Source organism: Panulirus ornatus, chromosome 56 (assembly GCF_036320965.1).
Source record: "Panulirus ornatus isolate Po-2019 chromosome 56, ASM3632096v1, whole genome shotgun sequence".
NCBI lineage: Eukaryota > Metazoa > Arthropoda > Malacostraca > Decapoda > Palinuridae > Panulirus > Panulirus ornatus.
The window spans coordinates 22,992,647-23,009,538 of record NC_092279.1 but is presented as its reverse complement, the minus strand read 5'-3'; the positions used below and the strand labels follow the sequence as shown (position 1 = coordinate 23,009,538).

General features: G+C 41.8%; 1 protein-coding gene across 10 annotated transcripts in view; it reads right to left on the bottom strand.

The window, feature by feature from the left end:
• The window catches only part of LOC139766017 (anoctamin-5), a 131,442-nt gene that overhangs the window by 21,911 nt on the left and 92,639 nt on the right, over positions 1–16,892 (bottom strand). For 9 of the 10 annotated variants that reach the window (XM_071694110.1, XM_071694107.1, XM_071694108.1 and 6 more), the window contains 4 exons: positions 8,725–8,825; positions 7,430–7,447; positions 3,201–3,310; positions 555–760 (listed from right to left, as the gene is read on the bottom strand). In XM_071694110.1, coding sequence (XP_071550211.1) covers positions 555–760; positions 3,201–3,310; positions 7,430–7,447; positions 8,725–8,825 — 435 coding nt within the window. The remainder of the gene's footprint in view (positions 1–554; positions 761–3,200; positions 3,311–7,429; positions 7,448–8,724; positions 8,826–16,892) is intronic. The other variant, XM_071694114.1, reaches the window with a different exon arrangement.

Genomic DNA, 16,892 nt, shown 5'->3' with positions numbered 1-16,892 from the left:
TCAGCTCAGAAAACTTGGGGCACAATTCAGAAAACTCCGAATCAATGTCAGTCATTTACTCCAACCAAAATCTAAACCAAAAACTGCTAGCAGTCTTAGGGATAAAAGCATCAAAGAAATCAAACTGATCTTCACTGTTATCTAACATTCAAGATATGAATTATGAATTTTGTCTTAAATGATGTATTTTTACATATGGTTCAAAATGAGTTCGGTTTTCCAGTTTAGATGAAAGCAGGTCATTCAGAAATAGCATAAGCATGCCCAAGGAATCATGAGGGATTCATACTACACAATGGCTGGGTTGTAACAAACAAGAGTCAAGGGCCTTTCAATACACTCATCTAACGGATATCAGACCAGTGCACCTATCCTATTAGGTCCTACCAATTCTCTTCATCCGGCCAGGTCCAAACAACTGGTTCACATGCCAAAATAAGTGGTGTAAAGTAAACAATGAAGTAAAGAACAGACTAATTCTAACAGTATCATTAAGCATGTGAACACAAAATCTTGTGTGTGAAAAATTACATTACAAAGAGACCCCAGAGAACCTAGGCTTGTTGAAGTCGGAGAACATGACGAAGAGACCACAGATGAAAGTGAAGGTTCCCAGGATAGAGGCTGGGATGAGCATCTCTGTGTAGAATCCCAGCCATGCAAAGTAGAGGGCCATCTTGTCGCCAAAGTACCGCCGAATAACATGCAGGGGCTGTTTCTTATACCATTTTCCAAAATATGCCCACTCCATGTACAGCAACTGCAAGGAATCAAAATTTTCCATTCACCACTAATATTTTGCAATACTTGTGTGTACTAACTATAATACTCTAATAAGTACAAAAACTCATACTAAGATTACACTGTATTCCTACCAGTGTTTCCCAAACTTATGAATCTGTCGACCCCATCACAGATTTACAGTCTTCATCAACCCCCAGGCACATAGTCATTCATATTTGCCACTTCTCATGTTAGCAAGGTAGCAGCAAGAACAGAGGACTGAGACTCAGAGGGAAAATCCTCATTTGGCTCCTTTCTAACTTCCTTCTTTTGGAAAAGTATAAACTGAAGGGGAGAATTTCTATCTCCTTGCTCCCATCCCTTTTAGTTGCCTTTTACGACATGCAGGGAATATGTGGGAAGTATTCTTTCTTCCCTATCCCCAGGGGTAATAGAAATATATATATGGTATTGCAGTTGAATCTATTAAGAAAGGGGGTAACTGTAGTTGATTGGTTGGTAAGGATATTCATTGTTTATATGGATCATGGTGAAGTGCCTGAGGACTGGCAGAATGCATGTATTGTGCCATTCATACATAGGCAAGGGGATAAAGGTGAGTGTTCAAACTATAGAGGCATAAGTTTGTAAAGTATTCCCGGAAAATTGTATGGGATGGTATAGATTGAGAGGGTGAAGTCATGTACAGAGCATCAGATTGGGGAAGAGCAGTGTGGTTTCAGAAGTGGTAGAGGATGTGTGGATCAGGTGTTTAAATTAAAGAATATGTGAAAGAAATACTTAGAAAAGCATATGGATTTGTATGTAGATTTCATGGATCCGGAGAAGGAATATGATATGGATGATAGAGATGCTTTGTGGAAGGTCATAAGAGTATATGGTGTAACAGGTAAGCTGCTAAAGCAAAGAAGTTTTTTATCAAGGGTGTAAGGCATATGTACGAGTAGGAAGAGGGGAGAGTGACTGGTTCCCAGTGAAGTTCAGTCTGCGGGAGGGGTGTGTGATGTCCCCCATGGAAAGGTCTGTGGGGCCAGGATGTGGAAAGGGAGCTGTGTTTTTGGTGTATTACACATGTCAGCTAGAAACTGAGTGTGATAGAATGTGCCCTTTTTGTCTTTTCCTGGAACTACCTTGCTGGAAAGGGATGGGAGGGATGTGATTTCATGAGTGGTAGGTTGGCGATGGGAAAGGGTGAAGGAAGCAAGTATGAATATGTACATGTGTATATATGTCTGTGTATGTATATGTATGTACAGGTTGAAATGTATATGTATGTATATGTGTGTGTATGGGCGTTTATGTATGTATATATATATTTATTCATTCATATTTATTATACTTTGTCGTTGTCTCCCGCGTCAGTGAGGCAGCGCAAGGAAACAGACGAAAGAATGGCCTAACCCACCTACATACACATGCATATACATACACATCCACACACGCACATATACATACCTAAACATTTCAACGTATACATATATATACATACAGAGACATATACATATGTACACATGTACATAATTCATACTTGCTGCCTTCATTCATTCCCGTCGCCACCCCGCCACACATGAAAGGACAACCCCCTCCCCCTCACGCATGCGAGGTAGCGCTACGCAAAGAGAACAAAGGCCAAATTCGTTCACACTCAGTCTCTAGCTGTCATGTATAATGCACCGAAACCACAGCTCCCTTTCCACATCCAGGCCCCACAAAACTTTCCATGGTTTACCCCAGATGTTTTACATGCCCTGGTTCAATCAATCCATTGACAGCACATCGACCCCGGTACACCACACCGTTCCAATTCACTCTATTCCTTGCACGCCTTTCACCCTCCTGCATGTTCAGGCCCCGATCGCTCAAAATCTTTTTCACTCCATCCTTCCACCTCCAATTTGGTCTCCCACTTCTCCTCGTTCCCTCCACCTCTGACACATATATCCTTTTTGTCAATCTTTCCTCACTCATTCTCTCCATGTGACCAAACCATTTCAAAACACCCTCTTCTCTCTCACCCACACTCTTTTCATTACCACACATCTCTCTTACCCTTTCATTACTTACTCGATCAAACCACCACTTATATGTATGTGGGTGGTTGGGCCATTCTTCATCTGCTTCCTTGCGCTACCTTGCTAACACAGGAAACAGCGGTTAAGTACAATAATAATAATAATAATAATAATAATAATAATAGTTCTCCATCTTACTGCATGAAGAATAGAAAATTGCTCTGCTTTTCCTTTATTCTATAAACGATCAACAAATCAAAATTCTTAAGTTATTTGACACCTGAATTCTATCAACCCCTTGTCAACACCTAGACATTTATCCACCCCTTGCACAGTTCCACCAACCCCTGCATGTCTATAATGACCACTTTGGGAACCACTCTACTACAGTAGTGCAAACTATGTAATATGGACTGACATGTTCTCCAACAGTAATCTACTCACCCGTCGGTCACAGAGCGGACCATCGGGCCCATCTTTGTCATAACGGCCATCATGTAGGGGATAGGCTGCCACATAAGTCTCACTCGACAGTAGCCGCGAGATACCCACACCTGGAGTCAAATAGCCTAATATTAGGGAGGCTGACATCTATGATAGAGAACATACCAACATGTCTAAGCTTTACTGTAGGAACCTAGATGGAGTGCCATTCATACACATAGGATGTACCCCTGAACTTATCCCTAACATTCAGTCTTAATCAATATTTCAATGATGCTTTCTTGGAACTTACTATCATTATCAAGCTAGATTTCAAATGAAGACTATACTACACTGAAATCAATAGCAGAAAATAAGAGTAACAGAGATACAATAATTTTTTCCTAGTTAATAATGATGCCTTCAATAAAGTTGAACACAAAATTCTGAAAGACTGATAAACACACGTGTTGCAATTATGAGAATAAATGGAAGCAGAAACTGAAAAAATGTATGAATTTCATAGCTGAAATAAATGTTACAGAAAAAGTCTTTGGTTTATCATGCATATGACAAGAGAGTAGATAACTGGGTCTCAGAACTTTCATCATCACCAACCCTCTCCTCTACACAAAGCTCATAACAGATAGAAAAAAATCTTACTATCTGGAATTATTACAGATATATGAAAAGATTTCATAAATATGCAAATGCATAAATTACTTACAACTAAAGTGATCTTTTTCTTCTTGTACTTCCATCCAAATTTGAAATCAAATAAGACATAAAATCTTAGAACAATAGTCTAGATTCCACATCAAAGATGATTCAGAATGTATTTATAAAAAGAGTACATGCATTCTTTAATGTCTCTTAAATTGTATTTACATTACACAAATGTTTATACCTACCACATGCATACTCGAGATTACATTTCAAGAGAAATTCCAAAAAACAACATTAGGCATAAGAAAAATTTTAGGTGAAAAACAATACTAGTAAACCACACATTATGAGGCATGTGTGTGTGTGTTTATATGTATATATATGTGTATATGCACGTGTATATATGTATACATATGAAGATATATGTATATATGTATGTATGTATGTATATGCAAGTGTCTGCACATCTGTATGTGTGTGTATGTGAGCAGATGTGCCTTTCTTTGTCTAGTTCCTGGCACTACCTCGCTAAAGCTGGAAACAGCAATAAAGTATGAAAATACATATATTCATACCTGTTGGCCGTTTCCTGTTAGTGCCAGGAACAGATGAAGAGGGGCCACATTTACATCCATTCTCTCACTGGCTTGTGTAATGCATTGAAACCAAAGCTCTCCATCCACAAACAGTCCCAAAAGGCCTTTCCTTAATTTACCATGGCGGCTTCACATGCCCTGGTTCATTTTATTAACAGTTTGTCAACCCCTGTATGCCACACTGTTCCAATTCACTCATCCTATGCATGCCTTTCACCCTCCTGCATGCTTAGGCTCCAGGCACTCACAATCTTTTTTACACTATCCATCCATCTCCAATATGCTCTCCACTTTCTTCTTATTCCCTCCACTTTTGACACATATATCCTTTCTGTCAACATACAAGAGGGTGAAAGGCATGCAAGGAATAGAGTGAAATGGAACAATGTGATATATGGGGTCAACGTGCTGTCAATGGATTGAGCCAGGGCATGTGAATCATCTGGGGTAAACCATGGAAAGGTCTGTGGGGCCTGGATGTGGAAAGGGAACTGTGGTTTCAGTACATTACACATAACAGATAGAGACTGAGTGTGAACAAATGTGGCCTTTTTGTCTTTTCCTGGCACTACCTCGCTGGTGGTGGTGGTGAGGGTGGGGGTGCGGGGGGGTGCTATTTCCACTTGTGGCGGGGAGGCGACGAGAATGGATGAAGGCAGCAAGTATGAATATGTACATGTCTGAGTATGTATGTATACGTTGAAAGGTATATGTATGTATATGAGTATGTATGGGCATCCATATATGTATATAAGTATATGAGTGGTCCATCCACTCATATACAAACATATATACATAAATGCCTATATATGCGAATATACAGTCATATACATACATATGCATACACAGACATATACATATATACACATGTACATATTCATACTTGCTTACGTTCATCCAGTCCTGTCGCTACCCCGCCCCACTGGAAACAGCATTGCTACGCCCTGCTTCAGCAAGGTAGCACTAGGGAAACAAGACAGAGGCCATATTTGTTCACACTCAGTCTCTAGTTGCCATGTGTAATGCACCGAAACCACAGCTCCCTATCCACATCCAGGTCCCACAGACCCCTCCATGGTTTACCCCAGGTGCTTCACATGCCCTGGCTCAGTCCACTGACAGTACGTCAACCCTGGTATACCACATCGTTCCAATTCACTCTATTCCTTGCACGTCACTCACCCTCCTGAATGTTCAGGCCCCGGTCACTCAAAATCTTTTTCACTCCATTCTTCCACCTCCAATTTGGTCTCCCATTTCTCCTTGTTCCCTCCACCTCTGACGCATATATCCTCTTTGTCAATATTTCCTTACTCATTCTCTCCATATGTCCAAACCATTTCAACACACCCTCTTCTGCTCTCTCAACCACACTCTTTTTATTTCACCTCTAAAACACTTAAACTTTACAAAGCAATTCCCCATGGTGCAGTTCTTTCTCAAACTCTCTTCAATTTCTTCTTAAAGGACCTCCCATTATTTCAGGCAAACCTGAACATGAAGGTCTTTTCATATGCACACAAACAAAGAATCACACTACCCTGACACCACCTGCTTAGTCTTCCGCCCTCTTGAATACAAATCCGCATAACAAAGCTGCAAACCACACAAAACAATGTACACAGAGCAATAACTTGCTGCTTCGTTACCACAATCAATCAACAACAATGAAACAAAAGATTCCCCCCATATACAGTCTCACCTCAATATTCTCAGCACTAAATTCTATGCACTGGGACTAAGCCACTCCCACTGAAACCACTATGTAAGTAACCACTAACTCCCAAGTAGAAATAAAATGCTTACCCCGGCCTCACACTTTAGTTACCTCTACTCACAGATCCTTCCCCCCCCCACCCCCAACAACTAACATAACTATGACTAAACACATATACACTACAATAACCCCGGAATCACTAAACTGACCTCTCAATTCAATCTTAAAACTCCAACCCAACAAACATACTCTCAATCAGAAACAACACTCCCCAGACAGACACGAGTCACACTTTACACTCTGGACATTACCCATCACTACAACACTGCAAACACTATTTCAGCATATTCCAAGAACCTTCATGGCCGCAACACAACTTATCATGATGAAGACACTGAGTACTTACAACTTAACTGCCCTACACTTTCTGCACAAAGATGCACACACACCACTGCAAACTTTTACGACCTGTAGTCCTGATCAGTGTACATGGACAGCTTCCTGAGAGCTGCAGGAAGGAACTCTTGAGGCAGGAAGGCAAAGTTAAGAACTGCAGACATAATAAACAACCATTTACCAATTCGTATAGTAATCTTTTTTGAAACTAAAATTCAACACAAATACAGGCGATTTCGGTAACACCAATATATATAATTACTTACGCACACACACACATTCAGACACTAAACACTATAAAGTTTTTCCCTTCTCAAAATGATTTTTTAATACTTCGACCTTTTCTCTGCTTTTGATAAGAAAAAAAAGATCACATGCAAATGTTAAGGTAAAAAAACAAATAAAACAAAAATAGGATTAGTGAAAGACCAAAATTGCATGCAAGATCAATCCTTCATCAACCTCTATGAGACCCAAGACCACCAAACTATTACCAAGACTTTAAGAATGCCTTGCTAAAGATTTTCTTTTTCTCCTGAACCTAACAACAATGGACTTTTGAGTCTAATGACTATATGGGGGAACTGTGGTTACTGACAACCCCTTTCAGTACAACAGCACATCCCTGAAGGACAATGGCACAATCCTTGACTACGCGATGGCCTAATCTCTGAGCTGGACTCCTTTTCGGTCGGGTCAAAGATCACGCAAGCATTACACCCAGGGGTTGCATGTACGTTCTTTATGCTCAGGGGGTCGTACATTCTTCACGCTCGAGGGTCATCCCATTGCACTAAAACAAACAGCGGCGTTTGCCCAAGAGGTTGGAGAAGGTCTGAACACGAAGCATGAGACATGCAGAACTCAATACCTACTCCGAAGTCGGAATGAATCTGTAATGAACACAATGATAAAAAATTAATGCTGTGCAGGATACATGTCTTTCCTAAGATTATATATATATATATATATATATATATATATATATATATATATATATATATATATATATATATATAATGTTTGTATGTCTAGCTAGATATACACAAATTGGAAATATTTACTAATTTCAGTCTATTGTGCAGTGCAATGATGAACATTTTTGCAAAAAACACTATGAAGTGTGGGAGAATAAACTACTAGACTAAGTTTCACAAATGCAATCACATCAAAGGTATTTCTACAAACTTGTGACTATGTACAGAAAGATAAAAGGAAGATCTGTTAAAGTTATAGCTCAAGAAACAACAGAAAAATTGAAAAATACTCATTTATCACCCTGATCACCTCGCACTATCAACCAACACACAAACACACATACATGGTAATACTGTGTCGTAATTTGATATTTCTCCTCGAGAAGAGAAACAGGCTGTCGTGCAACTGAGATAAACTAGTGACTTTATGAAGCCAATGACTCCTAACTACTTGGCGAGGCTTGAGTCAACTACTTTGTATGTATGGCTAAGCTAGAAGTATTTCAGAGGTCAATGAAGACTTAACGTTGTTACAACCATAGAGCTTTATGTAGTCATGTACAATTCTAAATATACACGTCATGGTATAGCCCTATACGAGACTACACCCACAGATCACACTACAGTCATGTACGAGACAACAAACACAAGTCAAGGTACAGTCGCATAGGAGACTATATCCACAGGCCATGGTGCTGTACCATATTACATGCACAGGTTACAATACAGTCTCACACAAGACTAAATCCATATGTTACGGTACAGTCATGAAAGAGACAATGTCCACAGGTCTGGTAGAGTCCCATATAAAACCACATCCACAGGTCACAATACAGTCAGCAAGAGACGACATCCACAGGTCACAATACAGTCCCATACATCACTACATCCACAGGTTATGGTCCCCATACAAGACTACATCCACAGGTCGCGGTACGGTCCTATAGAACAATACATCCACAGGTCATGGTACAATTCCACACGAGACTACATCCACAGGTCGCGGTACACTTCCGTAATAGACTAAATCCGGAGGTCACATACAGTCACGTACCAGAATACAGCCACAGAGTATAGTACCCACATACGTGTACACATACAAATATACACACACACACACACACACAGACATATAAAGGCTCAAAACACACAAAGAGGATTCACGGATGGGGTGGCGAATGGTGAGGACATACCCAGTTCGGCGTCGCTGTAGTGAACTCGGAGGAGGATCTCCCAGACGATCTGGCTCCGCTGGGAAGGCGTGAAGAAGGCCTCGCGGTCTTTAATGATAAACCTGGAGGAAGAGACCAGAGCCCCACCAGGTCACCACCTCTGGTAGGAACGTGTGCTACACTTGTACCTTACATGAATACGTCATGTGAACAAACTCAATGAATGTACAACTATGTAAATTATATAAACAATGTGGACTGCAAACTTTAAAGTATTAGGTCCTGTTTTCCTTCAAGTAATCCCCTTACATTATACTAAGTGGTGTATTATACACGTAATGTGCAGGTTAGGAACATGTACACAAAAGGTTTTTAACTAGATCCGTCTTGGGAGTTCGTCAATCATGCTCGTAAACACCCAGACGTAAGTCATATAAAGAGGACAGTAATGATATAATTCCCCACACAGTGTTCCTAAGCTTCTTACTCACGCTTCTGCAAGGTCTCCGGAAGGCTCTGTTGACACGAGAGCCTAGCACTGTTCCTCCCTCGCTTCCCTAACACCCTACTTTCTAAGACACAGCCTTACGAATATTTCTCGCTCTTGTTTTTCCACTAAACCGCTGGAGGGTGGGAGTGTTATTCCTCACCAATGAGAAAGATACCTGGGCGCTTACGGTGCCATGTGTAGAGACGTGGTGTAATGGGGAGTGGTTACGTAAATTGGGAGTATAATCTTAATGGGGCTCTGGTGCTAATGGGGATGTAGTTAAGTGGCGGTGAATGTGTACGTAAGTGGATGTAGCAGAAATGGGCGTCTGGTAGAAATGGGTGTAGTGCAGAGGTGTTGGGGTAAGTGTTAATAGCGATAGGCAAGTGCACGAGGGATGGTAAAGTGCTAGGGTGTTATGGGTAATAGGTAATCCCGGTAATAGACGAATGTAGTTAGGCTAGGTGGTGGGGTAACTAATGGTGAGAGATGTGAAATAGATTTCGAAGGGTGTACTGGCAAGTGTTGTGGTAAAGATGCAGCAGTATCGGGGGTGGAGGGATATATTACGGCGTTGTGTTCGTGGTTGTAATGATTGGAGCAGCGACACAAGTGCAGTGGTAAGATGGTGTAATGGTACTACTAATAAATGTGTTGTTGTGATGTAGTTTGTGCTGTGTGCCAATAACGTCATGGCTTGATTGATGTTCATATATTATTAAAGTTAAAAAAAAAGTCTCCCCCCCAAAAAAAAACCTGCATTATCGATATTGCATAAAAGATAGATTTCGCCATTACTCTTTTTATGGCTTCAGTATTTACACTTCCCAGAAGCAGTCATTGCTTATTGACGGCCTGGCACTGGGGACAGAGAAATGCCTCCCTTCAAGCTGGCTGTATCTCACTGTATCACACAGTCCGTTGTAGAATAACAGGCAAAGAAACACGTCCAGGTGGCTAAGAGTCAGTATTAATGGGGTGCCAAATTTGTCGGTTCTCTTAGGAAGGATCGTGGGTCCATTATATTTTCGTATTCCTAGAACGAGTCAATAATGTACCAAAAGTTACTGGAGCGTCTCTTTAGTTAATGTTATTTTGCCTCAACAGAAGCGTTGCCCACCTCTTTGCTACTGAAAGAAAACGAGAATTATGCTAAAGTCATCTTATCTTACACTCAAGCTAGCTGGTTAAATGGGCTTTAATCAACAGCCAATCAACTGACAGGGCCGGTATGGCCGTCGACGTCAAATCATAACAACCAATCGAAGGATCTTGAACTCCTTCAGGTATTTAAGACGTTTACTTGAGGCTTAATTTTCAAAACCTTTTTGTTTTTCAACTCTTATTAAAGTAAGAAGAAATATCCTTTGCCCAATATTGAACAGCCACTTCTAGTGAGGTAAACATTCATTCTTTATGCCCAGCAGTCACACAGCCAGGACATTAATAATAACCATTACATGTGATGCATTATATATATATATATATATATATATATATATATATATATATATATATATATATATATATATATATATTTTTATATATATATATCCCTGGGGATAGGGGATTAAGAATACTTCCCACGTATTCCCTGCGTGTCGTAGAAGGCGACTAAAAGGGGAGGGAGCGGGGGGCTGGAAATCCTCCCCTCTCGTTTTTTTTTTTTTTTTTTTTTTTTTTAATTTTCCAAAAGAAGGAACAGAGGGGGCCAGGTGAGGATATTCCAAAAAAGGCCCAGTCCTCTGTTCTTAACGCTACCTCGCTATCGCGGGAAATAGCGAATAGTATGAAAAAAAAAAAAAAAAAAAATATATATATATATATATATATATATATATATATATATATAATATATATTTATATTTATATATATATATATATATATATATATATATATATATATATATATATATATATATATATATATTTGTGGTTGAAGGTAGGTGGTGAAGTGTGTGGTAAGAGCCCACCATATCCCAGGGTTACGTCGTGTCTTAACCTAACATCACAGTGGTGTGTATGCTGTTCTTTCGGGACATATGCTGCTGCAATATGTACATGATGCGATGGTGGCAGTTGTATGTACAGGTTCATCAACCCCGGGTAGGTGAGTTCGGGCATCTATACAACTAAAAAAAAACCATTTGGAAATGTGTCTGGCTTTCGTGTCAAAGTTTTGAGGAAGATGATGTTAAACCTCTTGCTGCACTGTAAAGACGAATGTGACGGGATTATTTACAGTAGGAGACAGGGAAAGGAATGAGGAGTATTCCTGGGAGGAAGGCTGTAGTTAATACTCCAAATGGAATATTATGAGACTGGGGTATCATGATTTTTGGAGGGGTGGGTAAGTGAGGTGAACCTGAGAAAAAGGAAGTAGTGGCTGTGGTCGTGTCGGCGGAAGGCCAGAGAAAACCTTAGGTGGAGGAATGGTGGATGTGGAAGGGCTCAGGTGGAGGTGTCGGATGGCCAGAGAAAGCCATAGGTGGAGGAGTGGTGGATGTGGAAGGGCTCAGGTGGAGGTGGCGGATGGCCAGAGAAAGCCTTAGGTGGAGGAGTGGTGGATGTGGAAGGGCTCAGGTGGAGGTGTCGGATGGCCAGAGAAAGCCTTAGGTGGAGGAGTGGTGGATGTGGAAGGGCTCAGGTGGAGGTGTCGGATGGCCAGAGAAAGACTTAGGTGGAGGAGTGGTGGATGTGGAAGGGCTCAGGTGGAGGTGTCGGATGGCCAGAGAAAGCCTTAGGTGGAGGAATGGTGGATGTGGAAGGGCTCAGGTGGATGAATGGTGGGTGGAGAAGAGCTGTGGGTGATCCTCAGATGAGGTGCGAGACGAGCTTGGTTCAAGCAAGGTTCCCAGTGAAGGAGGTTGCCAATTAAAAGCCAACAGACCGGTACACAGGGATGACTCTACCGTACTCTTTGGTCACGTTATAGTCCTAATGTACTTAAGTGCCACATTAATCCCCCGAAGACGCTGATTAAGACCCTAAATATGACAGCCTGGTCCTTAAGGGTCTGGTGAAAGACTATGCCATCATATTGTCGGTCTTATGGGGCACAAAAGAGCTAAAAAGCACCTTCTTATGAATGAGACATATTGGACTTGTGAACGACTATGGAGGCCATTCTGTAGCTTTTATTTGGCTCACTGGCACAGAAAACGGTGTATGTATATATATATTACAGTCGACTGCACATATTTGTGTCTATATACTTGCCAACTCGAATCTCTTGCAGATGGAATACTGTTTCAAAAATCAAGACATAAGAAAAATTAGCAAAAAAATTATTTTTGTCATGTAAAAAAAAGTAGTTCCACATCAAAAATAACCATAGTTGGTTTGTTGAGGAAAAAAAAATTTCTACTGATCTAAAATAGCAGTGAATGGGGTGAAATTTTTTTTCCATGCACACCCTTCATTAATTCTACTTGCGTAAAACAGTTCTACCTACAGTAAAATATGTATTATCAATTTACGGGGTAACTACATGAATGAGAACAAAAACATGACTGTACGTACATTTCTTAAGACAGAGTCAGTCAGTACATTTCTTATGAATGTCCTACTCTTCACAAGTTAAGGTCACTACCAATGTTGTTGTTAGCAATGTTGCAAGACAAATACCTCTGGTTATAATAACAGCATCGGGGTCTAGCTCAAGAAAAAAAATAAATAAATAAACCGTGCGTTATGGTTTTCAAGACATGGAATACCTTACAAGAAATCAAAACATACTTTTAGATCTATGGTGTCTTTTCAAAACATTCTTAAGGGGAAAAAGGAAAAGATTGGTATGAGGTATAGGCTATAGCTACACACATCTAAATAACCTTCCCAAATATGCCTTCGTGAAGATAAATCAATTCAAAAATATACACGAACGTGATGATACTAAATATCAGTGTAAATAAAGATCTTTGCAAGAAAAAAAAAAAGAAATACATTGAACAATACAACAAACATGAATAATGTCAAATGTTCCACTTTTACACATTTTCTCAACTGAATAATCTGGTTTCAGTGCTGTCAGAGTTTAAAAAAAAGCAACGAATATTATCTGAATTATCAAATTAATGCCAGTCTTCTTCACGAGTATATATATATATATATATATATATATATATATATATATATATATATATATATATATATATATATATATATATATCATTGAAGTGGTACACATATTCATATGAACTATGTACTCAATACCTCCAATCAGTTAGTAGATAAACATTCTAAACACACCTGGACATCAAATATGTTGTGGCGCCACCACCTTCCATCTTCGAGATATATCTAAACGCCCACAATCATATCGGAAAACGATTATTTTGACACCCGTTTGTGAGTCCTGGAACGGCTCTTATAACTTATGTTACAATACACACACACACACACACACACACACAAAGGCTACCTGATGGAGCAGGGTTGGGAGACGGAGGTGCCACGAGTGTACAACCCTTTCCCTGTGTTGTACACAAATGGGTAAATACACACCAACACTACCAATGGGCCACTGAACGACCCGCACTTCAGTAATAGACAGCACCTACTAGAGTTCTCCTTCCTGTCAACGAATGAAATATTCAACACGTTCAAAACAACTGTTGTGGGCTTACACACACACAGCCACATTCAGTTGTTCTCAAGGGAAAAGATCCTTAAAGATACAGACTTGGCGTTATTTCTCTCTAATAAAATATCCTGTGCTCTAATTCCCTCATGGATTTTCCATTTTCCATCATGAGATCCTTTTCATATTACCTCCCTCAACCCATTACAGCATCATTCATGTCCATACAACAAGATATACTATTAGTTCACTCAGAATCTTACTTTCTACTCGTTTCTCTACTAACATACCAACAACTTCAAATCCATCTAACATGGTCACTTCCACGTCTGGCAAACAAGGGTGAAGGTAACACTATGGTTACAGGTAAGATTTTAAAAGTTACTCTCCAAACTGAGTCATTCCTGAGCGAGCTGGTGTGTGTGTCTGGTGGGTGGCTGGCTTGGCATGGGTTCTCTCGTGGGAGTGCGTTGGACGCTCTCTCTCTCTCTCTCTCTCTCTCTCTCTCTTACACCACCATACACACACACACACACACACCAGGGTGTCACACCAACAACAAGCTACAGCAACTTAAGTGTGTGTGTATCAAGCGCCACAAGGCCTCGTATCATTTGTCCAAAGGTCGTGCACGGAACATGGAGCTACGTGCCGCGGGGCTGCTCCCATGGCGTGCAGCCACTGCACAGCGTTAGGGTGATGTGGTGTTCTCTACCCGTGCTGGCTTCCCAGTTACGGAACAACGTGCCGGAACATGGAGCTGCGTGCTGTGATGTTCCTTACCCGTGGAGGCTCCCTAGCCATGGAACAACGTGACGGAACACGGAGCTACGTGCTGTGGTGTTCCCTACCCGTGCTGGCTTCACCAGGCACGGAACAACGTGAAAGAACATAAGAGTTACGTGCTGTTTTGTTCCCTACCCGTGGAGACTCCCTAGCCACGGAACAACATGACGGAACACGGAGCTACGTGCTGTGGTGTTCCCTACCCGTGCTGGCTTCACCAGGCACGGAACACGGGAGCTACGTGCTGTGGTGTTCCCTACCCGTGCTGGCTTCACCAGCCACGGAACACGGAGCTACTAGATCTCGTACCCATTGTCGGCCAGGGTCCTGTGGAAGCCGAAGAGGTCGCCCTTGGCCCTAGCGCCCGAGTACTTGAAGCGGAGGGAACCCGTGTTTTCCACGCGGGAGGCGTACGTCAGAGTGATCGAACCCGCGTCTTCCAGGCAAGACCTACAGGTCATATAATGGACGGTCAGCGTCATCAGACACCATCCATCCCCAGCACCACACACACACACACACACACACACCACACCAACCTCCTGAGAGGTAACAGGAGTATATTACCCTACACATCCAGAGTTCCAGTAACATCACAGATGTTGTAGGCTTCCCTTGTATCGCAGACCTCTGTTAAGATCACGTATCTACACTGCCTACCTTCTCATGGACTCCGGCGAGATCACTTGCCTCTTCGTCTCACAGTCAACCATGACAAAGTGACCCGGTTTACGTGTCTCACAGTCAACCAAGACAAAGTGACCTGGTTTACGTGTCTCACAGTCAACCAGGACAAAGTGACGTGGTTTACGTGTCTCACAGTCAACCAAGACAAAGTGACCTGGTTTACGTGTCTCACAGTCAACCAGGACAAAGTGACGTGGTTTACGTAAGTGGTAAGACATGCAATCCGGGATCTTGATGTGAAAAAAATTATGTAGATCTCCGTTTTTCAAAAGAGTTTCGGCCATATGTAGTACGTCGCTTCGTGTTACTCACTGACGGGGAATAATAAAATCCTTAAGCTTCATGGGATTGAATCTCGAGTAAAGACTCTTGACTTTTATGTAAATAAGCATCCAATGCCATGAGCATCGAGCAGTTAGTTCTTTGGCCCAGGCGACGTAGGTATCTGTCGAGGCTTTCTCGATAACTGCAGGCTTAAGCAGTGACTGATACGTTCTCAAAAGTTCCGTCTGAAAGGAACGGATTCAGTCAGCTGAACATTTTACCGTTGCGTGCGCCAGGAACATTACCATTTAAGTGTTAATTACTGGCCTCAGTTTAGACTACCTGCTCGAGCGGTGTGGATTGAGGAGTACCGTCTCATCATTCGTTCAAGGTCGCTGCCACCGAAGTGTGTCATTATTCACTTCTGTCATCGATGTTCCTCAGGTTTCCCCTTCTCTTGTTCTTACTTTGTTTTCTTGCTATCTATTCATGTTCTTCGCAGGATAAAAGAGTTTCCTCTCCTTCCCTCCTGATGGTGAGCACACCGAGGCGATGGAGAACCTGCAGGTAAGGGTCTCTCCTCGATCCCTCGTACTGCAGCGCCCTCCTGACGGGGAAGTCACAGTCCTCGAGATACACAATGGACTCCTTTCTCGAGGGTAAAGTGATCTGTTCTCGAGTTATACCGGATTCTGCTCTCGAGGTAAACTGATCTGTCCTCGAGCTATACCGGATTCTGCTCTCGAGGTAAACTAATCTGTCCTCGAGAGACATACCAGACACACTCTTCGAGGTGAACAAGACTCAAGTCCTCGTGATAAACCCATACTTACACGTCCTTCCATAAACCCATTAGGCAAATCCTCGCAATAAAATCACTTCAAAACAAAGCTCAATTCGTCCGTATAAAACCTCAATAAAACCACGTCAGAACATCTGCACCCACCACCACCACCACCCACTACAGAAGGCTCGTCCTAAACGAAGGTCTTCCTTCAACGGGATCTCGCGTCCCCGTCCTTCCTTTACGTCACAATCAATGGCGCTCGTAATTTACTGGAGATGAATATTTCATCCACGAAGCACAAGCTGTCTAAATCAAGGTCAGACCAAAAAACAAAAAATAATGCCTCACTCGAACGTCACCAAGGCCAATGCAGTATGCATGTATGTGGCGGAGGTGTAGCTGTGGGGCGTGGGTTCCTAGACGTGTGAACGATTCAATAAATCAGAATGAGGCAAACCACACGAGGCGGAGGGGGCGCGGCGAGGGGTGTTTAAGTTTACTATTGTTCACATCTGAGTCACCGTTGAGTAATGGGGCTGAGAGCCATCGACAAGGTTCAACCTCCTCGAGCCCCAATCTAAGACCTCGAACAC